This window comes from Lepidochelys kempii, chromosome 3 (genome assembly GCF_965140265.1).
Source record: "Lepidochelys kempii isolate rLepKem1 chromosome 3, rLepKem1.hap2, whole genome shotgun sequence".
Classification (NCBI taxonomy): Eukaryota; Metazoa; Chordata; order Testudines; family Cheloniidae; genus Lepidochelys; species Lepidochelys kempii.
This window is the reverse complement of record NC_133258.1, coordinates 129,964,611-129,989,859: the sequence shown is the minus strand read 5'-3', so window position 1 is coordinate 129,989,859 and position 25,249 is coordinate 129,964,611. Positions and strand designations below refer to the sequence as shown.

At 42.3% G+C, this 25,249-nt stretch overlaps 1 protein-coding gene across 2 annotated transcripts in view; it reads left to right on the top strand.

The window, feature by feature from the left end:
* CAPN9 (calpain 9) overlaps positions 1-25,249 on the top strand; it is a 48,371-nt gene that overhangs the window by 16,691 nt on the left and 6,431 nt on the right. For both annotated transcript variants that reach the window (XM_073335250.1, XM_073335251.1), the window contains exons 4-16: positions 1,018-1,151; positions 1,962-2,130; positions 3,323-3,406; positions 4,399-4,484; positions 6,455-6,532; positions 11,024-11,184; positions 11,924-12,081; positions 12,568-12,776; positions 13,809-13,845; positions 15,616-15,696; positions 16,931-16,988; positions 20,403-20,467; positions 23,414-23,482. In XM_073335250.1, coding sequence (XP_073191351.1) covers positions 1,018-1,151; positions 1,962-2,130; positions 3,323-3,406; positions 4,399-4,484; positions 6,455-6,532; positions 11,024-11,184; positions 11,924-12,081; positions 12,568-12,776; positions 13,809-13,845; positions 15,616-15,696; positions 16,931-16,988; positions 20,403-20,467; positions 23,414-23,482 — 1,389 coding nt within the window. The remainder of the gene's footprint in view (positions 1-1,017; positions 1,152-1,961; positions 2,131-3,322; positions 3,407-4,398; positions 4,485-6,454; positions 6,533-11,023; positions 11,185-11,923; positions 12,082-12,567; positions 12,777-13,808; positions 13,846-15,615; positions 15,697-16,930; positions 16,989-20,402; positions 20,468-23,413; positions 23,483-25,249) is intronic.

Sequence of the window (25,249 nt, the reverse complement as noted above, 5' to 3'; positions counted from 1 at the left end):
AACCCTGATCCCCCTCCCGCCCTCTGAACCCCTCGGCCCCAGCCCAGAACACTCTCCTACACCCCAAACTCCTCATCCCCAGAGCCTGCACCCCCTCCCTCATCCCAACCCCAATTTTGTGAGCATTCATGGCCCGCCATACAATTTCTATTCTCTGATGTGGCCCTCGGGCCAAAAAGTTTGCCCACTCCTGCTCTAAATAGTCCAATATAATGTAATAGAGAGTGATAGTTATATACATTTTTAAAACAAACTTCTAGAATTTAATATATAATTATAGGTGCTCAGACACCATGGTGGTGGGCATGATGTAAGAACATGGATCGAATAGAATAGATCTCTGCTATAGAATTCCTTAGGTTGGTTTAAAAATTCTATATAAATTGTATATTCTGCTAAATGTTAGATTTTTAGAATAATTTATATAGAACCTTACTTAATTTCTGTAAAACTCTATTGGAGTTTATCATAAGGACTCAGAGAAATTGTGGGGGGATGTACAAAATTCCTGCCTGCTATGAATTCAGTCTGTTACTTACTATTTTGTCCCATAGCACTCAGTATCCTTCAGTTTGTAATGTATATGTTAATTGAAAGTCTGTCCCAAGACACAGCTCTCATATGAATTCAGTGTAGTTTAAATAATTTACTACAGTTTGACGCTACAGCATATATAAAGTGGCTCAGGATCAGAATATTGTTGCAGTTCCAGGTATGGCAGTTTGTGTCTATGGAGGTTTCACAGCAGCTGTGTCTTTGTGTCAGGTTTAGAAAATAGAAGCCCACCAGTTTCTTTATTGACTTGATTGAGAAGAGGCTTAGTGGGGGAAATGTGGTGCTTACTTTGGGTCAGATTTCACCTGCCTCACAAAAGCGGTGAGATTTTAGTCTTATAACAGCCCCCAAATGTTACTGAGACACTTTTGGAGCATGGGAATATGGTAGTTAGAGAGGCGTGCTCGCCTTATGAAATATTACAAGTTATCGAACAATTCTCTCATCCTCCATTCAACACAGTTTTGGCAGCACAATGAGTGGCTGGATATTGTTATTGATGATCGATTACCCACCTTTAAAGACCGCTTGGTTTTTCTACACTCGTCTGAACACAATGAATTCTGGAGCGCCTTACTGGAAAAAGCCTATGCCAAGTAAGTACTGTCTGCCTTTGGTGCATGCATTGCTCAGTTTGTCATACAATTAAAATCGTCAGCTTTTATTTGTTCATTGCAGTTTCCTCAGCCTTGACCTGGAGATACTATGTCCTAAATTAATCCCCGATGGATTGATTCAACTTCCAGTAATGTCAATGGAGAGACTCCAGTTGGCTTCAGTGAGAACTGGATCAAGACCTAAAACCTGCTCTCTGTTTTTCTGCTGAGAGTGCTAATAATGATGCCAACTGTTATGGCTAAAAACTGGAATAAGACTATCTACTGGTTTTGCATCCAGCAGGTCACTGAACAACTTACAGCAGGGGTTCTCAAACTGGGGGTTGGGACCCCTCAGGGGGTTGCAAGGTTATTACATGGGGGGTCACGAGCTGTCAGCCTCCACACCAAACCCCGCTTTGCCTCCAGCATTTACAGTGGTGTTAAATATATTAAAAAATGTTTTTAATTTATAGGGCGGGGGTCACACTCAGAAGCTTGCTATGTGAAAGGGGTCACCACTACAAAAGTTTGAGAACCAGACTTACAGTATGGTCACTGCCAGCCTGTGCTGGATTTGAACCAATAATGAATTGGAAATTAGAATGAGGAGGTGGGGGAGGGGGGAGAGTTTACAATGTAATTAACAAGACTGAGATTCTCCTGTCACTGAACCCAGTTTTTACTCCATTAATTTCAACTGAGTTACTGCTGGTTTACACCAGTGTAAATAGGTGAGAATCCGGCTCAGTGTAACCTAAAAACAAAAGGTTTTAAAAACATTTCTCACTATGGATGTGTAACTTTCAGACTGAATGGGAGTTATGAAGCCCTAAAAGGAGGCAGTACACTAGAAGCCATGGAAGATTTCACTGGAGGAATTGGAGAAATGTACGAAGTCAAAAAGGCTCCAGAAAATTTCTATGAAATCTTGGGAAAAGCTCTTGAAAGAGGTGCATTGGTGGGCTGTTCTATTGATGTAAGTAAAAGACTAGAGAGGGTTTAGTTTTGTGGGGGGTATTTTTTAAGTAAAATTTTTAAAAAAAACCCACTGAAATTAATAGCGAATAATTTGCAATAGTAGCAAATAAGCACTGCAATCATTTATAACCAATAGCTGTAATCTAACATACATACAATACCAGTTTAGTCATTATGGCAGCTGTTTGGAAGAAGAGAGTCATTGGATTTCAGCTTTGTATGTGCAATTTATGTATGTATGTAATGTGTGTAATAACAGTGAATTTTACTTCCTGGCTCCATTCACCTGACCTGGGTCAGAGGTAAAGCTGTTCACAGCCCCTGTCACAGGGCAGGAGTCAGTGTCTACTGGCTTCAGTGATTGCTGTTCATCGAATCATAGAATACCACGGTTGGAAGGGACCTCAGGAGGTCATCTAGTCCAACCCCCTGCTCAAAGCAGGACCAATCCCCAATTTTTGCCCCAGATCCCAAATGGCCCCCTCAAGGATTGAACACACAACCCTGGGTTTAGCAGGCCAAAGCTCAAACCACTGAGCTATCCCTCCCCCCAATTTTACAATGTTACAATTTTTGTGCTATTATTATTTTTGTCTGCAATCCTGAAGTAAGCTCTATGTAGGCACAGGGGGGTTTGCAGAGTCAGTGCCTGAGTTTGTAAATTAATGTTGTTGTTCATGAAAGATACCAGATTTAGGACAATCCTGGAGTGTTGGCAACCCTAGTTACAACACTGGATTTATCCATAGAAGAGATACCACATGGGCAGCAGCTGTAAGCTTCCTTACACTACTCTGCCAGTGTGTCTTATCCCTGACCTAGAGGAACCTGCCATAGGGGTAAGAGAAGATAATTCACTCACCATCCCCACTAGATGCTTGGTCTTTTCCCCCTGGAATGCTGAGAGCATTCCTATTGATGACAATCTTAATAGAAAGTCCCATATTTTTCTAATATGTGAAACAAATAAAATAATTTTTTCTGTTGCGAAAGTGTCTTCCCTAAAAGGCTGTGCCAGTGTGCAGTATTGTAGGAAGAGGAAAAGCTATACTGTCATTCACAGTACCTTTTAGTACAGCCACTTACTTCTCAGTGTATCTAGCTGTGACGGGCCCGGATACTGACAGAGTGTCACCACGTACAATGTCCTCTCAAGGAAGGGTATGTCAAAGTGTATTTTCATATTTCAGACCAGCAGCGCAGCTGAGTCAGAAGCTCGAACCCCTTTCGGCCTCATAAAGGGTCATGCTTATTCAGTAACTGGCATTGATGAGGTACGTCCCAATTGTTGCTATGTTGACAGTATGTGGTGAAGAGTGAGCTGGCAAGAGGTGCAAACCTAGAGCTGGAAAGTGAAAGATCATAAATCCTGTTCTTCACATCTCCTGGATGCAGTTTGGCTGGCGAATTGGGGTGGCTGCAGTGTATGAGGAGGGGACTGGATTTTGGCAGGCCACACAGGGCATGCCCCTTCTCCCCCAGTCTAAGGTTTTGTGCCCAGCTTCTTGTGCCTAAAGGAACTTAGGGGGTGAGGCCTGGGAGCCAGAGGACTGTATGTATCTTCTGGTTCTTCCCTAGAACTGAGTGAAAGTTTTCAACTAAAACTTTTTTTGGGGGGGACAAAAAATGTTGATTCTGTGACACTAAATATCTTATGAATTTGTGCTGATTTCACCAAACCGATTCGGTTGGGAAAAAAAATTCTGTAAAAACCAAAACGTTTAGTGTTGACATTTTTGAAGCATGTGGATTTTTGATTCAAAACCACTTTTTATTTTGAAATGTCCTTTCATTTTTTAGAAATTAAAAATATTTTCAGATGCACGAAATTGAAACGGCATGGTTCATTTTGGGTCAAACAAAGTGATTTGTTCAACCTGAAATTATTTTTTTTTCAACTTTTGGGGGTTTGCCAGAAATATTAGACAATTTAATTTTCAGTTTGGCCTGAAATTTTTTTTTTTTTTAATTTACAGCAAACTAAAAACTCCATTATTCACCCAGCACCACTCTTCTCCCCTGTGAAGTGAAACTCTAACACAGCCCAGTGGGAGGTTTCTCCTTCCTCTCCACCATCCCTTCTACCCTCTGCACATTTGCTCCAGCAGAGTTCCCCAGTGCCCAGAAGTGTTATCTAGCCTAGGCACTCTGGAGAATTGTCTCTTAGTTAATGACAGCAGCCAGCCAGGGATTACTACAATAGCAATAGTCCCATTATATTTTAAGGCCACTCAAGAATTTCTCTATTTTTGGTCTTCCTATTTAGGTGAGCTCCCGAGGCCGAAAGGTGCAACTCATACGGCCAAGAAATCCATGGGGGCAAGTGGAGTGGAATGGCCGTTGGAGTGACAAGTTAGTTTTATGTATAACAACTATTTGTATTGAATAGAGGTCAGACTGCCGAGGAGGGAAGTCAAGTCTAATTAACAGCCTACACATGCAGAACAGTGCTGTTGTCGTCCTAACATCCTGACTTCAGTATTGTCAAGACTGCTCAGCTACCATTTAAAGAGGCACTGTCAAGATTGTTTAGTCCCAAAATGTAGGTACTGTTAAAAATAGAAACAAAATCCACTATTAATATAAATGTCATTATTTTTAAGATAATTCCAATGGAAAATGTATAATTTGTATTATTTAAACATTCCCCTGCAGTATTTGCAACACAAACATCCAAACACTGTGCTATTACAGGACAGCTGGAAAGTGCTGAGGTAGTGTGTAGGAATTGGACAGTATCTCTTTAAATATTTTGTGAGCCCTCTAATGGCACTTACTGTGTTCTATGTTTCTGAAGCCAGAGCTCCAAGGTATATATTGTAGGTAGGCCTTGCATGTTGTGTAGTTATTAAAGACAGTTATTTGGACCACACTTGCCTGTGTGGTTCCTTCATATTACATTGGCTGTGTAAAGAGCAAAAGACCCAACAAATGCCAACTGGGAAAAATTGTGAAGCTCCCTAGCCTCTTTCATTATCCAAGCTGGATGAAATGCAAATAGTCATTTAAAAAGCAAACAGCATAAATGGTGAACAGTAGATTCTATTCTGGAAATTCCTACTAGTTTTAAGAGAAGGGATATTTGAATCAATGCTGGATTTTTCATGTCTGAATACATTTATACATGGCCTGTTTCTGAGATCACTTACATTGCTTTACCTCCATTATCTTCAACTGAGTTTTTCCTGATTTACGCTGGTATAAATGAGAGGAGACAGTTCCATAATACATCCTGACAGCCCCTTTAAAAACAGTGAAATAATTAGCAGATTTGAATCAGTGCTGGAAATTTATCAAATGTCCCTTCTCTTAAAACGATCAACAAATCAATCCCAGATATTTACATTTCCAAGTGTAGTTATGATCCTTAGTAAATTCCAAAAATGTGAGAATAGTTTAGCAGTATAATTAGAGATTATTAAATCTCAAAAGATTTAGTAGTTCAATTTAGAATAGGTATCCAGCCATTTGAGATTTTTAGCCAAAGTGCTGTATCTGCCAAAAGGGACTCTGATCCTGCATGTGGAACTGCTAATGCTGATCACAGCGTCCACACAGAGTCCTACTGAAGCCAGTGGGTCTCCATGTGGGCCTGGGAGTCTACACTAACACGTTGACTTGCAGGCTCAGGGCTTAGGTTAGTGATCTCATTAGAGACTTCTGGTACTTCCTGCTTAGAATCAGGTTTGAAATATACACTGCTGTAAGAGCAGGCTTTCATTAAACATCTAGGCTTTTCTGCTTCCATCCCTGCTAGAACCAGGAATGGCAGCAGTGAATGGAAATGAAAAAATAGATTTTCAGTTGGGTCATCAGGTATTTCAGTTTCTCTCTCCACTCATCTGTACAATTAAAGAGCACCATCCTGCTCCCACTGACTTCATCTGGGAGCACCGGATGGTTCTATACTAGCAACAAACTTCATGGCAATAACGATACAGATGCACAGCAAGGTTTACAGTACAGTGGATGTACCGTCTAGAGATATACCACTCGCAGTACTTAAATTTACCTTGGTTTTTGTAGCATTCCCTATTCTCACTGTGGGGATCATTGCAAACACAGTGGTACTGGTCAGTACAGCAGTACTGTAACCTCAAGATTTAAGACCTGATCCTGCTTCTGTCTAAGTCAATGGAAGGTTTGCCATTGGTTTTAACAGCAGCAGAATCAGGCTCCTTAAAGGCACCTGTTGTGGCTACTGCTCAAATAAAATCAATCTGAAAGTGGTGTAATCTGCTAATATATCCAGCTGGTGTCTTTGAGCCAAGGGAAATGAAGTGCTTGATAGCCTTGTAAAGCCTGACTTTGTTTTCTTGTAGTTCTCCTGAATGGCAGTCAGTCAGCCCATCGGAGCAAAAACGCCTGTGTCAGACAGTGCTAGATGACGGAGAATTCTGGTATGGTACCCTTTTGAAAAATAAATATGCTGATGAGAATACAGTGAGCAGGCAGGCCAAGTGAGGCAGATGAGACTAGCTCTGAACTGGGAAATTAGTGCTTTAATCCAAAGAGGACTGGTACAATACAACTCTCTCCATTTAAGCCACTCTCAATTTACATAGTCTTAATAGCAGAGTATCTATCTTTAAATATCTTTACGATGTTTAAAATGCCATACTTAGCAACTGTAATTAATATATTTAAAACACTGTGCATTCGAAAGTTCTCAAGATCAAAATGAATGACACTGTAATGGACTTGTTTCCTGAAAGGTTATTCAGACACAGGTTATTTGCACAATGTAGGGAATGCTTCAAAAACAAGTCTGTCAAGTTTTGTATTATCTAAATACTCCACTCCTGTACATCACATTTCAACTTACTAATACCATTTGAATTGGGTGATTCTCCCAATGCAGCATGTGCCACACCAGGTGAAAGAATGACTCATGAATTTCAATGTTGCATGTCAGAGGCTACACAAATGCTGTGCATCTTTAAGGACATGAAAGTAGTGAAATCAGCACAGAGCAGCCTAACAACTTCTGAAGAGTTTTCAGCTGTTTTTTTCTCATATTTTGCTGTCATTTAGAGCAGTGTGATCTTGTAGATAGAGCACTTGACTGAGACTCAGAGGACCCATGAATTATTCCCAGCTCTGCCACTGGCCTGCTGAATGACCTTGAGCAAGAAATGGCCCCTCTGTGCCTCAGTTTCCCCATCTGAAAAAGGATGCTGACCTCCTTTGTAAAGTGATTTGAGATCTAGTGGTGAAAAATGCTATATAAGAGTTAAGTACTATTTAGAATTCAAAACAGTCTTGACACATTGGAGAATTAGTCTGAATTTAACAAGATGAAATTCAGTAGAGATAAGTGCAAAGTTCTCTACTTCAGACAGAAAATGAAATGCACAGCTATAAAATGGGGAATAACTGGCTAGCAGGGTAGTACTGCTGAAAAGGATGTGGGGTTATAGTGGATCACAATATGAGAATGAGTCAACAATGTGATGCAGTGGGAAAAAAAGGCTAATATTCTCGGGTTTGTTAACAGGAGTGTTGTCTGTAAGGCATGTGAGGTGATTGTCCCACTCTGCTTGGCATTGATGGGGCCTCAGCTGGAGTACTGTGTCCAGTTCTGAGCACCACACTTTAAGATAGACATGGAAAATGTGGAGAGAGTCCAGAGAAGAGCAACAAAAATGATAAAAGATTTATAAAATCTGACCTATAAGCAAAGGTTAAAAAAACTGGGCCTGTTTTGAAAAGTCTAGAAAAGAAGACTGACGGGGGGACCTCATAACTGTCTTCAGATCTGTTAAGGGCTGTTACAGAAAGGACTGTGATCAATTGTTCTCAATATTCACTGAAGGTAGGCCAAGAAGTAACGGGCTTAATCTGCTGCAAGGGAAATTTAAGTTAAATATTAGGAAAAACTTTCTAACTATAAGGGGTAGCTAAGCTGTGAAATAGGCTTCTAAGGGAGGTCATGGAATCCTCATCACTGGACACCTGCCAGGGATAGTCTGGGTTTATTTGGTCCTGCCTCAGCACAGGGAGCTGGACTTGATGACTTCTCAAGTTCCCCTACAGTTCTATTCAACATCTTGAATGTTCAGATTGTGAGTTCTCTGGGGCATGAACTATCTTTGTGTTATGTTTACAGCACCAAGCACAATGGAGTTGAGGGGGGTCCTTAGATTCTACTGCAGTAGACATCATAATAATAAATAATAATAGTTAAGTCTTAATTTCAGGGATCCCAACAGATATTTACTTTGTAAGCTATTACATACTGCACCTGAAAATTAAACAAACAGCTCACTAACAGTTTAAAAACCAGTGCTATACTATAGCTTCTGGATATGGCTAGCTTTCATGCATTTCTCAGGGCACACGGATTATGTGCTACATTTTAAATAATAGCACCTACATGTGGTGTTTTTTTCTGTCATGTTTTACCAGTTTATTCTCATGCATTCAGTTCAGAGTGGCATGAAGCAAACTACAGAAGGCTGCGTTAACTGTTTTAAACATAAATTTTAAGACATTTCAAATGGGAAATACGTTTTTGATAAGAATTTGTCTCTTTTACCCTCTTTTCCTGTTAACTAGGAACTAGCAAGACCTTAAGGGTAACATGTTCAGGGCTAGATTCTGATCTCAGTAACTTACAGTGAGTTACTCTGGATTTACACCAAGAGTAACTAAGGTCAGTCTTGATAAGGGAGGGTAGAGAGGAGAGGCAAATTCCACATTCATTATTGTGCTTCTGCCAGAGGGGAAAGATTAACCCTGGGGCTAGTTAGCAAATCAGCTTCTAAATCTCTCTGTCTCCCTCCCTCTCTTTCAAAGACGTAGGGCCAAATTCTGCTCTCAGTCACACCAGTGTAAATCCAGAGCAACCCCAATGACGTGCTGGTAAGTACTTCACATGTACATCTGTGTAACAAAGAGCAGAATTTGCAGCACTTGGCCCAAAAGACATAAATTGTGCTACACGGCCAGGATATTTGTGCTAGGTACACAGAAGCAAAAGGGGTTGTTATCCAGCCCTTATTCTCAGTGTACCAAGAAGAGAAGCAAGAAGCTGGAGTGCACCTGGCTTGCAGAGCTAGCAATACATTGAAGGGAGACACAACACAAAAAGGGAGATGCAGACAGTGAAATCAAACTCTGCCATTTGCTCCCCTATCAAAAGTGTGCGATGAAAACTTTCTAGGACAGTGTAAGTTAAAGTAACCCTAGGCACCTATTACTTATTCAGCAGAATATGAAATCTATTATAGCTGGTGGGACTGTGATGTTGCTACCCCTGTGTGCTATTGTGAGGATCGCATCCTGTCAACACCCACCCATACACATTGCCTGGAGCTCACTGGCTTTTTCCTGCTATTGTTCATTTGTGTCATTCAGTCACTAAGGCCCAGATCTTCAAAGGTTGATTTCAATAGATGTTAGGAGACTAAATATCTTTGAGGATCTGGGCCTAGCTCCCCAACTGGATACCTGGTGTAGCAAAGCAAGACTCCCTGGCGCAGCGCCTCCTGCTGGTTGTCTGGGAATTAGCTCTTTTCCAGCATACAGCATGCCCTCTGCAGGCCGGTGTCCCTCCTGGACCCCAGTGCCCTTTACCTCAGGGTTCTGCCCCCAGCAGTACCCCACAGTCTAGGTCTCCCCTCCCTGGGGAACCCCCAACCCTCTATCCCCACCTTGCCTCAGTGGCTACTGTCAGTCATCATCTAGCCCCCGCTCACTGGGGCAAACTGCAATCTGTCATGGCCACTCATCATTGGCAAGGGGGTCAGACCAGCTGCCTCTACCTAACCACAGGCTGCTCCTCCCAGACCCCGTACCTGCATAGGCCTCTATCAAGGCTTGCAGCCTGGGGAGTTGCCAGGCTGGAGCTCCCCCTCCCTTTCCCCAGCACTGCTCTGTCTCAAATACCCTTCTCTCCCAGGCAGGCAGCCAGGTCCTTCTCTCTCAAGAGCTAGAGAGACTGACTCAGCTACTGGTTCACAGCCCTTTTATAGGGCCTGCTGTCTCCTAATTGGGCATGGCCCCAGCTATGGCTGTGTTCCCAATCAGCCTTCTCTTATTGGCTCTCAGCCCCAGCCCTCTCCAAGGACTGGCTTTTAACCTTTTCTGAGCCAGAGCAGACCGCCCTGCTATAACCGGTTTCTGCTACACTGTTTTCCTGCTCTATTTCCCATGCTATCCAGCAGCAGCTGCTGTACTGCACACCAGTCTCTGATTTGGTAAATACTTTCCCTACTGGTTCTTACTCCAGTTTGGTTCAGGTCTGAAAGCAGACCCGTTCACAGCAAGTGAAGTGCCAGTGGACCCTTCCTATGTCTTGCTGCACATTGGGCTGTCTGTACGCTTCTTGGTATGTGAGTAGGAATGGTTGTACGCAGCGTATCACACTTGGTTATAGTTCAACATTGGTAGAACTTTAACCCCTCTGTCCTGTTTTTGCACTAAAAAGGATCACTGGGCCCAGGAGCTGTGAGGCTAGAAGACTAGAGCCTCCCTTCTCACACCAGTTTTTACACTAGTATCACTCCATTGGGTTGATTCTGCTCTGTCCCTGATGCTGGTGTAAATCAGGAGTAACTCAGATGAAGTCAGTGGAGTCTCACTATTTTAAGATTGGTATAAGAGAGATCAGAATCAGGCCCATTGGGGTCAATGGAGTTACTTGTGATTACACTCGTGTAAAGGAGAGGAGAATCAGGTCTATGGAGAGAGCTCTTCAACTGGTGTAAATCAGCATAGCTCCAATGAAGTCAATGAAACTACACTGATTTACAGAAACTCATGATCCGGCCCTATGTTCTGATACTCTGCATTTTGAATTGGTCTCTGGGAGTAGTTTCTGCCTAGGCTGCTGCTTCTGTTCGGTCACTAATGTGATGCACTGACTGTTTTCCCTTCCTTTCATTTAGGATGAACTTTGAAGACTTCAAAACACATTTTGATAAAGTTGAGATCTGCAACCTCACCCCAGATGCTCTTGGGGACAATGCTACCAACAAGTGGGAGGTGACAGTCCATCAAGGGAGCTGGGTCAGAGGTTCCACTGCTGGAGGGTGCAGAAATTTTTTAGGTGAACAGAGATTCCTTTAGAAAAAATTCACACGCCCATGGAAGCATCCATTAGAGACACAGAATTCTTCACCCCTTTGTAACTTCCACAACCATGTGCTGAATAAAGCCGGCGGAGTCTCAACTAGCTGAAACCCAGCAAAATATCAAAACAGTCACAAGATTCCACTTGAGAGAAATAATTTTCTTTGCCTTTCAGTTTTGTGCACCTCTTTCTCCTATCATGTACATTTGTGCAAACTAGGAGTAACTCCACTGAGATCAGTTAAGTTACACCCTTGTCAAAGGACTGTAAGTGAGAGGAGAATCCAGCCCTTACCATCACATTCTGCTCATGCTGGTGTAGACTTGAAGCCACTCCACTGATTGAATGGAGTTATGCCAGATTTACACCAATATGAATGAGATCAGAAGTTGACCCTTTGTGCTTTTATATTTTCAACAAAACCCCAATTAATTGTCTTGTAACTTTCATCTCCAATTTAAACCATTGCCATTTAATGAGATATTGGGGCTAAATTCTGCTATTGTTTATACTAAAACCCAAGTCCCTCAGGATTTGGCTCTTTGTGTGCAGAATTGCATTGAAATCATCAAGGTACATAATGGAAAATGGAAAAATAAAACAAACATAAAACCCCCAAACCTCAAATTACTCTCTCTATTGTCCTTGTTTGGCTCAGTTTAAAATTTTTTTTTTTTTTGGAGGGAAAAAACATCTGTGTTCTTTGCTTTGGCAGACACCTTTTGGACAAATCCACAGATCAAGCTGCATTTGACAGAGAAAGATGATGGGAAAGATGAATGCACATTTATAGCAGCTCTGATGCAAAAGAATCGACGTAAACTCAGGAAACTAGGTGCTGAAATGCTGACAATTGGCTATGCTATTTATGAGGTACTTGGTATTTTACGATGTAGTAGCCATGTTTGCTCTTTCTCTCTCTCCCCCCTTGTATCTCTCTGTGTGTCAGTCAAGATTTCTGCATCACACCCATTGCTGTGGTATCTAATCACCTACGTTCTTTAAATAATGATGAGAATGGTAGCTTTTCCTTTAAAATGTCCTTATATTGGTGCAGAAGGGCTTTGCTAAAATGGAGTTTCTCCATCCTAGAGCCCCTGCATAAAATGCCTTAAAGTCTGAGAGCTAGATTCCCCTGGTATCCAAGCTCCATTCAGCACAGGAGAATAAGGTGAGAGGAGTGCCCGTGGCTAATGGTGACTTCCTGATCCTGGAGCCAGTGAATCATGCATGTATCTGGCCCTATGATTCTAGATCAAGAAGGGAGGTGGGAATCTGACATATCTGAACCATGCACATCAGTTACTTTGCACACAATAATGAATAAAACTGAAATCCCTGCTTCAAATTCCATTGCAGAGCCCTAGCAAAGATGGACACTTGAACAAAGACTTTTTCAGATACAACCCTTCCAAGGCAAGGAGCAAAACCTACATTAACTTAAGGGAAGTCTCTGACCGAGTCAAGCTGCCACCTGGGGATTATGTTATTGTTCCTACTACTTTTGAGCCACACCAGGAAGCTGACTTCTGCCTGAGAATCTTCTCTGAGAAAAAAGCCATCACAGAGTAAGTAATCAGTGGAGGGTGGTCAGTCAAACAGGCCTCCTGCAACTTCCAAAACTCTCTCACACCAGCCATGTTAATTGGCTTTTTTAAGAACCATGAGAGATTCCTGAGGGCATTCTCCCCATCTTGCTCCAGACAAGAGGCCCCAGAGATGAAGAAGCATCCCTCCCGTCCACTTCCTGCATGCCCTTGCCTGCTATGTGAGGCTCCCAATGAACTAAATGGAGTTCATTGCCAGAGCAACTCTTGTAATTAACAAAAGTTAACCCGTGGTGCTGTGCATTAGATCTCAGCCAGGGGAATCTAGTAATCTAGGCTTTTCCCCTTTTCTTTTTGTTTGTTGTTGTTGGGTGTGTTGTTTTTGTTTGGTTGGGATTTTTTTGTTTGTTTTTTGTTTTGTTTTTTTTGTGGGAGAGGATTGGCAAGTTTTTTGCTACAAAGTGGGGAAGAAAAAATTTGATGAGTTTTTGAACTCTGGTGAACGCTTCTATTTCAGGAGGGCCTAAATCAGAAACCCCTCTTTCAATGCATTTAAGATGTGGTAGAAAATTTCTACCATAGCTCCAGACTTAATTTCCCAATTTTTAGCCCACTCTGACTATTTTTGTGGGTATTAGGAGGTGGGGAAATCAGACCTTGTAATGAAAACTCAATTGCAACCTTAACTGTGAAGAGTTAGTAGCTGCTCCATAGTATATATTGTTCTGCAAATGTAATAATATTCCTGTTTGTTTCCTGTGTGAATGACCATATTTAATAAAGAATATGTTATTTTTAAAAAGCATTTGCACAACGTATAAAAATTGAAATCAGCCCCTGAAGAGATGGCTCAGACTAGGCCTAGGAACCACTTAAGCTCTGTTTTGAGCTTATGTGATGCAAAGACCTGACCCGCTGCATGGGGATGAATTTCACCAAAGTGAATAATTTGTTCAGTAAAAATACCGTATTTGCTTTTACTCCTGGAAAATTTAAACAGAAAGGATCCCCAACAAAGTCTTTTGTTATTGAGTACGTTTTTGTTTTCCTCAGGAATGTGGATGGAAACATTGACATTAATCTCCCAGAGGTAAATCTACAGAGCTAAAATAAGGACTGGATAAGTCAGCATCATCCACTATGCTCTATTTGTACTTTTTCATTTCAAGTGAATGTTATGAAAACATCAACCTTGTGTGTGTGAAATATACAGTTGTGTTGGGCTTAGTAAAACAACCCTAATAATACAATCATAATAATTAATAATTCTTCCAATTGTTTGCTGTTAGGCAGCTGAAACCAGAAAGAAATTAAGGACTGGCTCTTCAGCTGGTATAAATCAGCATAGCTACTGAAATCAATGGACCTGAGCCAATGTGCACCAGCTGAGGATCTGCCCATTAGCCATACTATGCAGTATTACACAGTTCGGGCCACAGAACCTATTCACACTCAAACATGCATACACATTCTCAGAACATTTTGGGGTCAGAAGCTTGATATTGCATTTTCATAAAAATGATTAGACAATTTTTGCTGCTGAGCATTAAGCTGATTTTTATGCTTAAAAAAAAATCTGACAGGCAGCCCTTGAACCACTTTGTAGTCACTATGTTTGGGTATTGACTGAGCTAGATCTTGTTCACCTTATTCCTGCAAATAGTCCCACTGGTTTCAGTGGAAATGCTTGCGGAAGGAAAGTAAGCCAAGATTCAGCTTTGCATCTCTTTGGCAATATTTCACTCAGTTTTCCCTTGCTTCCAGAGACTGGGTAACAAATTGAGCTTCACATTTCCAGATTCTCAAGGTCACAGTCATTAGTGATATACATCTATTCATCTAGCCTAGCTATTAAAGTGCCTGCCATCTGGCATCTGAATGGTAGTAGATAAATGGTGGGCTGAGTGTCATGTCGGGGGTATATTGGTCAGAAAAATGAGTGTAAGTGTCAAATCAATGTAATTTCCACCATGTTGGCATTCAGTGGCTATACAGTAACTTATACTACTTATTTGATGGCAGTGTTGGGCACAGTGTGGGACCTTCCTTACTTAATTGATTTTCCTTCGGCGCATACCTTTCCAGTGCATTGGAATGCAAGTTGCATTCATTTTGCACAGCCACTGAGTGCCAAAGCAGGGCAAGTTACACTACTTTGCTGCCTACATCTATTTTACAATCAACTTACACCCAGCCTTGTATTTCACACAGCAGTTAATATCATCACTGAATTTGGCCCGGAGACGTCCATGACAGTTGCACCTGTTTATCCCAGGCTTCACTTGGTTGAACGTGGTTATAAAATGGAAAACTGATAGTTTTGAGACAGTGTAGCATTGGAGGCCACCATTGATCAGCTGTTCAGCTCCAGTGCTCTGCCTACACCTTAGGAGTACACAATAGCATGGGCTATGGGAAATGAAAGGTGAACATTTCTGAGACATTGAGTGCCAGGGAGGGTTAAGTTTTTCATACAAAAGATGATAAAATCTGAAAGGTGTATCTGTTTCAAAATGCATAGCTCTCCTAAATGCGCTGAAAGAATGGCTGGCTTGCTTAATTGTTACCCTGCAATTGCAGGGGCCTCAAGCATTGGTGCATCTCAGTTCTTCCTGTTCTCTGCCTGTGACACATCATAATTTAGTTTCCTATGGACTGTAATACTTAGGTCTCGTTTCAGTGGTTGGGTTTAGTGGGCGGGTGCTGGCTGTGTCACTGCCCTATGATATACAGGAGGCCAGACTAGATGGTCTGGTGCTCCCTTCTACCTTAAAGTGTGTTACTGTGACTGTTACTCATAATCTGTGTGCAAGAACGAATGTTAGCTCTCTGATACATTTAATTATCCCTGTTCTTGTAGCCTCCTAAACCAACCACACCACAACAAGAAACAGAAGAAGAAAAACAGTTCCGGGCATTGTTTAAACAGGTTGCAGGAGAGGTGAGTGCGTACTCAGAATGCTTTTAGCTTTGTCTTATGGTCATGACTGGTTACTGGTCATGCTTCAGGGCTTTAGGTGGTCCCCTGAGGGGGTCAGTAAGGAAGTTTTTCCCCAATACACACTTGTAATCTTCGGGGAGGAGGCCTCACCTTCCTCTGACACAGCGGAGATATGCCACAGGTAGAGACGTGATTCCAGCTGGGGTGGACTGGTGCTCTGAGGTGGTGCAATCAGGCTGGTGAGTCTTGTTCGTGTGACCACCAGATTTTGGGTCAGGAAGGAATTTTCTCCCAGGTCAGATTAGCAAGGAAACTGGGGGAGAGGGTTGCCTCCTCTGCTGCGTGGGCCATGTATCACTTGCCAGGTTCATCAAAGCCAGTCAATTCACTGGCATCACAGGGGCTGTGGGCAGTGGTCTTTCCTATTCTCTGCTTGTGGCACACAATAGTTTTGTCTCCTGGGGACTAAAATGCTTTAGTTTAGCTGACATCATTGGGCTCAACATAGGGGTATTGGATGAAGTTCAATGGCCTGTGAAATGCAGGAGGTCTGATGATCCCGTCTACTTTAAACTTTATGAAACTATAAAAATCATGAATGTCTTGAAAAAACTGGGATGGGAACAGCTCTATGTAGCTGAAAAATATAAGTCTGTTGTCACATAATTCCATGTGAAGTAAAAATTCAGGGTTCCATATGTAATAAGTTTACTTGCAGTATATATTCAGCCTCTAGATGTCTCTGTGTCCTTTATAAAGTTCCTGATGGCGTGGTCCCTGGTAAACAAAGGAGACAACACTAGAACACAAGCTGTGAGGGAGCCTGTTTGTGTCTGAAGCTGCAGTCATTTTGTTTAAATAAACACCTCCTGTTTGAGAAGAACTGTGATTCCATGTAGCATGTCAGTGAGCAGCTCAGTTGTATTTTGCCATCTCCTCCTTTTTTTTAAGTCCTTCTGTTGTTTGTATATGCATCTGATGAAGTGAGCTGTAGCTCACGAAAGCTTATGCTCTAATAAATTGGTTAGTCTCTAAGGTGCCACAAGTACTCCTTTTCTGTTGTTTGTGTGATTCACTATTTCTTGGATTTCAGCGGCAAGCTGTAAACCCAGTGACAGTAGTGCAGTAGAGTTTTGTGGTTGTCAGATGGATGCTATTTGCATTCTGTTAGGCTTTCAATATTTCTGAATCTAGACACACAAAAGTAACAGCTGCTTTAATTTCTCAACTCTAGGACATGGAGATAACTGCAGAAGAACTTGAATACGTTCTGAATGCTGTATTAAAAAAAAGTAAGTGTTAACAACTTTATTTGCACTTATATAGCGGCTTTCATCCAAGGACTTCAAAGGGCTTTATAAAAGTGGATATTATCCCCACTTTACAGGTGGGAAAACCGAGGCACTGCCTAGTAACTTGCATAATGTCACACAGCAAGTCAGTGGCAGAGTCGGGTTACAGAACCCAAGTTCCCTGACGTAACCCCTAGCCTACGCTGTGTCCCAACAAAATCCATTTCAGGTCAGTGATGCCAGTTCCCGGCTCTGGAGAAAGAGGATTGACTTATGGCTAAGGCAGTGGACTGAGACTCAGGAGACACTACCTATACCATAACCTAGGCAAAATCATTTAATCTCTCAGTTCCCCATCTGTAAAATGGGGATCATATTTCCTTTCATCCACCCTTCATCTGTCTTGTCTATTTAGATTGTAATCTCTTTGAGACAAGGACTGTCTCTTGTTATGTGTATGTTCAGTGCCTAGCACAATATGGCCTCCATGTTGGACAGGGTCTCTAGGCAGTACCATAAAACAAACAAATGATGATAATAGTAACGAAATAGTGACAAAACCAAAGAAGAAATTGTGAAAAGTAAAAAGTCTATTTTTTATCCTCCTGAAGAATATGAGATTCAATGAGTTACTGGGAGCAGAACTAATGTTCTCTGGTTTTCTGGGGTATCTAAATTTCATTTGGATTTCTGATTCTTAAAATAGTCAAGGAAAAGGAAACTCCAAGCCATTCTCCACAATACAAACAGCAGCTTGTGTTTACATTTGATGGGAGTATGCAGGAAGTCTGTGTGTGCTCATCTCAGCAAGTGCTCCATTCACTGAATAGCATCAATGCCCACTAAATATCTGCTCATGCACAAGGCACACTAGGTCCACAAAATGAGAACATAAACACAGCTGCTGTTATTTAATTCCTACCTGTAATTATCCTGTAGCTTCCAGTGTGACACAGTGTTCTTCACTTTCCATCCTCAGCTGTTCTGTAGCTCTGCAGAGTGTTCTTACACAGTTGTTTGGTTTCAACCCTGAAGTGGCTTCACTTCAGTAGGATGACCATATTTTCCTAAAGGGAAAACGGGACACCACACTGGGCCAGCCCAAGGCCCGCTCCCTGCCCCCCCGCAAGTCCCCTCGCCCAGCCCTCCCTGCCTCTTGCTCATGTGGAGCTGTCCCGAGGCACCCTGCTCTCCCCCACACACATGGGGCCAGCCCGAGCCCCCTCTGCCACCTGTCTGCTTGGGGCTGGCCTGAAGTCCCTCCCTACCCCTGCCCATTTGAGACCAGCCCGAGGCCCCCCAACTCCTGCATGTGGGGCTGACCCAAGACCCCCTGCCACCAACCCATGTGGGGATGGCCTGGCCCAAGCCACTCTCCCAAGACCTCCCTCCCACACAGGCTGGCATTGCCACTTGCTCCCTCCCCCCCATTCCTCTGCACCCTGATAGGGGTCGCACCCCACTAAGGGTCGCACCCGCTTTTTTGGCAAAACTGGGCATTTGTCCAGTTTACTTTTGCCAACTGTCAGAGGACAGAATACTGGGCTTGATGGACCTTTGGTCTGACCCAGTATGGCTGTTCTTATGTTCTAAGTGGCCTCTGTATAAGAAGGGATAAATTCTGCTCCCAGTTACACTGATGTGAATCCTGATGGACTCACTTGAAGTCAGTGGAATCACTCCAAATTTACACCACAGTAACCAAGAACAGTATTTGGCCATAGACAGTTAAGAAATATGCAGTGTGGATTACAGAGACCTATTTCACTTAGTTTGTTAATCATCTCCTCAGGTTTGTTGAGCACTGTGGGATACTTTGATGAAGCATGCTTAGCAATGCGTCACCCATTTCTCTGGTCTCCGGTTGTTCTGGTGCATCTGCTGCTGAGCACTTTGTTATCATCCTGTGAATCTGGGCTCAGCACTTTCAGGAACAGCCCATCCTCAACCTCCAGCTGTGCTCCTTTTGGGAACTATGTAGTCATGCAGGATATGGGGAGGTGGCAAGGGCTTGTTGCGTTGAGGTTGGTGAACATCTTACCACACTCTGCAGTTATAGGTGTAGTTCAGCAGATTTCCCCTTCCACTTAACTCAGGATTGAGTCCATACAGCCCAGAGCCTCAAAATACTTAGGCACTCAACTCCCACTGAATTAATGGGAGTTATGAACCCAAATACTTTTGCAGATCTGGGCCTGTCGCTATCTGTGGCAGGCCAAAGATTAGAAACAGAAGAAAAAAAAACCTCCCCCTGCCCAGGGCTTTGGTTTGACTCATCAAACAAGCAGCACAAAGGACCTCCAGTTACTTTAGAAATTGTAGACCCTCCTCAAAAGAGTTTGCCTCAGAAACAAAATGGGTTCAGCTGCCTACAGCATGCATTGCCCAGATCAGGATTCCAAATTAGTTGCTAGGGAAATGACATTTCCCAGCAATTCCACACCCCTGGATCCCAGAGCAAGGCCAGTTGGGAACTACCCCAGTCTGTTCTTACCACCAAAGGAGAGGAGAGGTCTGGAGCACCCTGCTTATAAGGCTCCTGTCTCAGGGCCTATGTGCTGCGTCAGCAGTGTGGTGTTCTACAGATCCCAGCTCACCTCCCCAAGACAACTTCCTCCCTTCACTGACCACATTTTCTGCTCCATACATATTTTAAAAGTCACAATTGGGAGAGGGAAGTGCTGGCTTACAGGTCTCTCAAATCTTAAATGGCAGGTGCATCCTGTTGCATTATTATACTACTCCGATTCTGGTTGGTTGGTTCTCTCCCCCTCATCATGAAAACACTGGAAATCAAAATGTTTAATAGTTGTGTTAAAAGGTAAAATGTTCAGAAGTGCCTAAGTCCATAGGCGTTTCTGAAAATGTTACCTAAAGTAAATTCTAAGGGACTGATCCAACACCCAGTGAAGTCAATAATGGTGGGTCCCATTAGACTCCCAGTGACTGCATTGAGCTTTGGATCAGGCAATTATTTTTTAGTGGCTAATTCAAAAGTGTGTGTAACACCCCTTAAGACAACAATAAATGCATAAAATATATAGACATATGGTTTTGAAACTGTGATTCTATCAGCTCTACTCTGAATCATCAGATTGATGAGATGGTCAATCCCTGCTTGACTGTTAATAATGTCATTATATTTAAGATTTTTAAAGGATTTTTACAAAGCTAGTCCTGCAACTCTTACTCTTTTGAGTAGTCCTATTGAATGAGATTTTAACTGAAGTCGCTGGAGGTTCCTCATGTGAATAGAGGCAGCAGAGTTGGTAGTGGTCATAGGAGTATCTTTGGAACTATATCTTTCTTTATGAAGTGCATTGTTCCACCTTTTTCCATTGTTAATTTTTTAGACTTTAAGTTTATGCCCAATTACTTTATTTCTTATTTAACTTGATTGTTATGCTTTTTCAGCAAACACCATCGCATTCGAGAACGTAAGCCTCATGACATGTAAAAACATCATCTCTCTCATGGATGTATCCTTTCACATAAATGCTGATGTGAATTCTCTGGGGCCACACTGGCACTGAATGTATGCAAGTGCCCTGAGAGAGCTTTTTCATCCCCGATGCTAGACATGAGTGCAATATTGTGAAATAGTGGAGGTACACTAAGCACAACAAACTGATGGTGTCAAAATTGTATTCCAGCTTTTATTATAGAAACTTAAAGTGGGACTTTTCAAAAGCATTCAGGTTATATCAGAGACTTCAGTGTAGTCCATGTCTGAGCTCTTCTGAAAATCTCACTCATTTTATTTATATAAAAGATGTTGTTATTTCAACTACTGGGCAGAAATCTGAAAAATCTGGAAATAACTGACAACCAGATCCTTGCATTCGAAAAAGTGGAAATCCAGTTCCTTCCCAAGAAACAGCTGTCTTAGAGCTGCCTGATCACTACTGAAGCTTCCTAGAATAGCTTCTTCCCTTTCATAGGTACTTTTGCTGAGCCTGCTCCCCTGATAGCTGGCCATTTAATATTGCAGACCAAGCAGCCACAGCCCTAACATAGCAGCTGGCTGCTGCTTGCTGTATCCATCTCCTATCCAGCTACTAAGTTCTCCTCTTTTGTTTTTGTTTCTCCAGCCCTTGTTATTTGTGGCACCTCCTCACAAATACTTGCAATAAAAGCCCAAACAAAACAAAACTGCCTCTGGTTTGAGTCACAGCTACCAACTCAAAACTCAGCCCCAGCTGGTTAAAAATGGTTAAGATTTGTGAGGCTCTCAAGCAAATCTGCCCAGTTTTTAATAAAACCGGAGACCATTTATTCTTTTGCTGAATAGTGGGAAGTGCCACTCTATAGAAGATGGCTGCTTCTAAAACTACTCTGGCCTAAGTTTTCAAACCTGAGTGTGTGAAGTTCAGCACCTAAATCCACGCTTAGGCATCCAAGTAAGTGGTCTGATTTTCAGAAGTGCTTGAGCACCTTTACAATCCTATTGTTTCAGAGTAGCAGCCGTGTTAGTCTGTATTCGCAAAAAGAAAAGGAGTACTTGTGGCACCTTAGAGACTAACCAATTTATTTAGCATAAGCTTTCGTGAGCTACAGGTCACTTCATCAGATGTATAAAGTGGAAAGTACAGTGAGCAGATTTTATATATACACACAGACCATGAAAAAATATACTTTGTAAGGAGAGTGATCACTTAAAATGAGCTATTACCAGCAGGAGAGTGGAGTGGGGGGAGAGAAGACCTTTTGAAGTGATAATCAAGGTGTGCCATTTCCAGCACATTTCCAGGAGTTAACAAGAACATCTGAGAAACAGTGGGGGGTGGGGGGGCAAAGGAATAAACAAGGGGAAATAAGAAAAGGAGTACTTGTGGCACCTTAGAGACTAACCAATTTATTTGAGCATAAGCTTTCGTGAGCTACAGCTCACTTCATCGGATGCATACTGTGGAAAGTGTAGAAGATCTTTTTATACGCACAAAGCATGAACAAATACCTCCCCCCACCCCACTCTCCTGCTGGTAATAGCTTATCTAAAGTGATCACTCTCCTTACAATGTGTATGATAATCAAGTTGGGCCATTTCCAAAACCTGGATTTGTGCTGGAAATGGCCCAACTTGATTATCATACACATTGTAAGGAGAGTGATCACTTTAGATAAGCTATTACCAGCAGGAGAGTGGGGTGGGGGGAGGTATTTGTTCATGCTTTGTGTGTATAAAAAGATCTTCTACACTTTCCACAGTATGCATCCGATGAAGTGAGCTGTAGCTCACGAAAGCTTATGCTCAAATAAATTGGTTAGTCTCTAAGGTGCCACAAGTACTCCTTTTCTTTTTGCGAATACAGACTAACACGGCTGTTACTCTGAAACAAGGGGAAATAGTTTCACTTAGTGTAATGACTCAACCACTCCCAGTCTCTATTCAAGCCTAAGTTAATTGTATCCAATTTGCAAATTAATTCCAAGTCAGCAGTCTCTTGTTGGAGTCTGTTTTCGAAGTTTTTTTGTTGAAGGATAGTCACTTTGAGATCAGAAATCGAGTGACCAGAGAGATTGAAGTGTTCTCCAACTGGTTTATGAATGTTATAATTCTTGACATCTGATTTGTGTCCATTTATTCTTTTACGTAGAGACTGTCCAGTTTGCCCAATGTACATGGCAGAGGGCATTGCTGGCACATGATGGCATATATCACATCGGTAGATGTGCAGGTGAACGAGCCTCTGATAGTGTGGCTGATGTGATTAGGCCCTATGATGGTGTCCCCTGAATAGATATGTGGGCACACCGCATTTGCTCCAACCCCTCAGACAGAGACAAACACCTACAAGATCTCTATCAAGCATTCTTACAACTACAATACCCACCTGCTGAAGTGAAGAAACAGATTGACAGAGCCAGAAAGGTACCCAGAAGTCACCTACTACAGGACAGGCCCAACAAAGAAAATAACAGAACGCCACTAGCCGTCACCTTCAGCCCCCAACTAAAACCTCTCCAACGCATCATCAAGGATCTACAACCTATCCTGAAGGACGACCCATCACTCTCACAAATCTTGGGAGACAGGCCAGTCCTTGCCTACAGACAGCCCTCCAACCTGAAGCAAATACTCACCAGCAACCACACAACAGAACCACTAACCCAGGAACCTATCCTTGCAACAAAGCCCGTTGCCAACTGTGCCACATATCTATTTAATTCTCTGAATCGTTCCTATCCAATTGGAATCCAAAGCTGCTCTTGCTTTGGGACAGTGTTCTCGCTACGTTACTCAGCAGAGCTATCACCCAACTTTCTAGGTTTCCAACAGCAATCATTGCAATTGTTTGCTCTCAACAGCATCATAGGCTTCCTAGTGCAGCTATTGTTATCTGAGTAAAGGAATGACTGGTAGATATTGACATAACATGGGATTTCACTTAACCAGTATTTTTCCTTAATGTGGGTTATACTAGTCCAGTGGTAATGGGAAACTGGAATTTAATGAGTTCAAGATTTTCTGGGACAAACTAAAGAAGTGGCTGGTATGTGACTGTATTCGTTATTTTGAGTCTTTATCATTGGAGTTTTTTAGGAAAATGTCAGACAAACACGCTTCAGAGATGGTCTAGATATACTTGATTCTGCCACTGCACAGGATGAACTACTAGACGACTTCTTAAGGTCCCTTCCAGCCCTCTATTTCTATGATTTTCAGAGACAAAAATCTAATGGCATACATCTTCAAAAGCACAAAATATTGATTAAAAACACAAGCTCTTCAAAATGTTTTTTCTTCTGGGAAGTATGACCAATTTTTAGTTTTCCATTGTCCCAAACCAGAATGATTTACTGGAAATATCAGTAATTTTGGTAAGCTAAGAAACTATGTTTGGGATAATGAATTTCAGAAATGTGCTTTAATAGGAGGCTAATCAAAATAACATTTGAGGATTCTGTTCCTATTGTTTCACACAAGAAGAAAATGCTGACTTGTGATTAGTGGAAAATAGTCATGTGATGAGTTATTTTGTTCCATTGTTTATCTCCTCAGCAGTAAGCAATACTGAGGGTCTGGAACAATGTTAGCTGGTTAGGCTCCAATTCTGCAAACACTTACACACTTTACTTACCTTTACTACCATGAGTAATCCCTTTGAAATCAATGACACTATTATGGTAAGTAAAGTTAAGCATGTGAGTATATGTTTGCAGGATTGCATCTCAAGGCACAATAATTGTTTCCTCATGGGTCATTAATAATCTTTTCTGAATTTATGCTACATCCAAGATGTGATCATTGCAATTTTCTGCTTCCCGGATTTTTCATCCAAAATCTCAATTGTTTTTCTGGATCACTTCACTTTGTCAGTCCTTTAATACAAATGTTTGATATTTTTTTTAAACTGGTACACTTAAGAAATGCATGCCCCCAATGGAGAGATTTCCAGATATTTCTGATTAAAACGTTCAGAGTGACTATAACAATGGATATAACTAATTCAGAATTGAGTGACGATCAATATATCCTGTCCCACAAGGAAAATGTGGAACTTTACTTCAGCTTGATAAACAGTGCTGTTTGATTTTCACCTCAGCATGCTTCCTAATTCCCCTTTTGACCCAAGCGGCTAGCCAGAAATTCAGGGTCTAGTAAGTTGTTCCAGTTAGGAGTAGGAACAGGTGGTAGTCAGGTGTTTCTTTGATGCTGTTTTGTTTATTTACAAAGAACATGCAAAGCTCTGTGTCTCTGATGGCAGAAGGAAACAAATAGCAGGAAACAGCTTCTTTTGCTCATAGCACCAAGAGTGCTCTTTTCAGCCGGCACCCTGACCCAAAAACCACTCCTTAGCTTTCTTCCAGGGTCAGCCACTGCTTTCAGCTGTCTCTCTGAGTGTCTCTCATACATGTTCTCCCTTATTAAAGTGGGGGTGATCACAGGGGGTTGCAGATCTACGTGGGGAAATGTAAAGCTCAGGCGGGGTTAATGTGGGGCACAGAGCATCTACCAGAGCTCCTGCCTCATAAGCTCCCTAGGCTCCTGCTGCTTCCCCATACAGCACAGGGCTCGGCCACAGGTAGTGCCCATTTCCTGGCTCCTTCGCCTGCTGATCATGCAGATGGGGGCCTGTGTCCCTGAGGGAGCAGAGCCTCGGGCTGGGAACTACAGGAGACAGGGGAGCAGCAGATATAGCAGCTCAGATAGGGAGACCAGCTCTGGCACAGCCCAGAAGCCAGGATGGGGCTGGGAGAATCCACGGGGGCTTCAGACCCTACCCCTCCAGCTCCCCACCACCTTGCAGGAGCAGGCT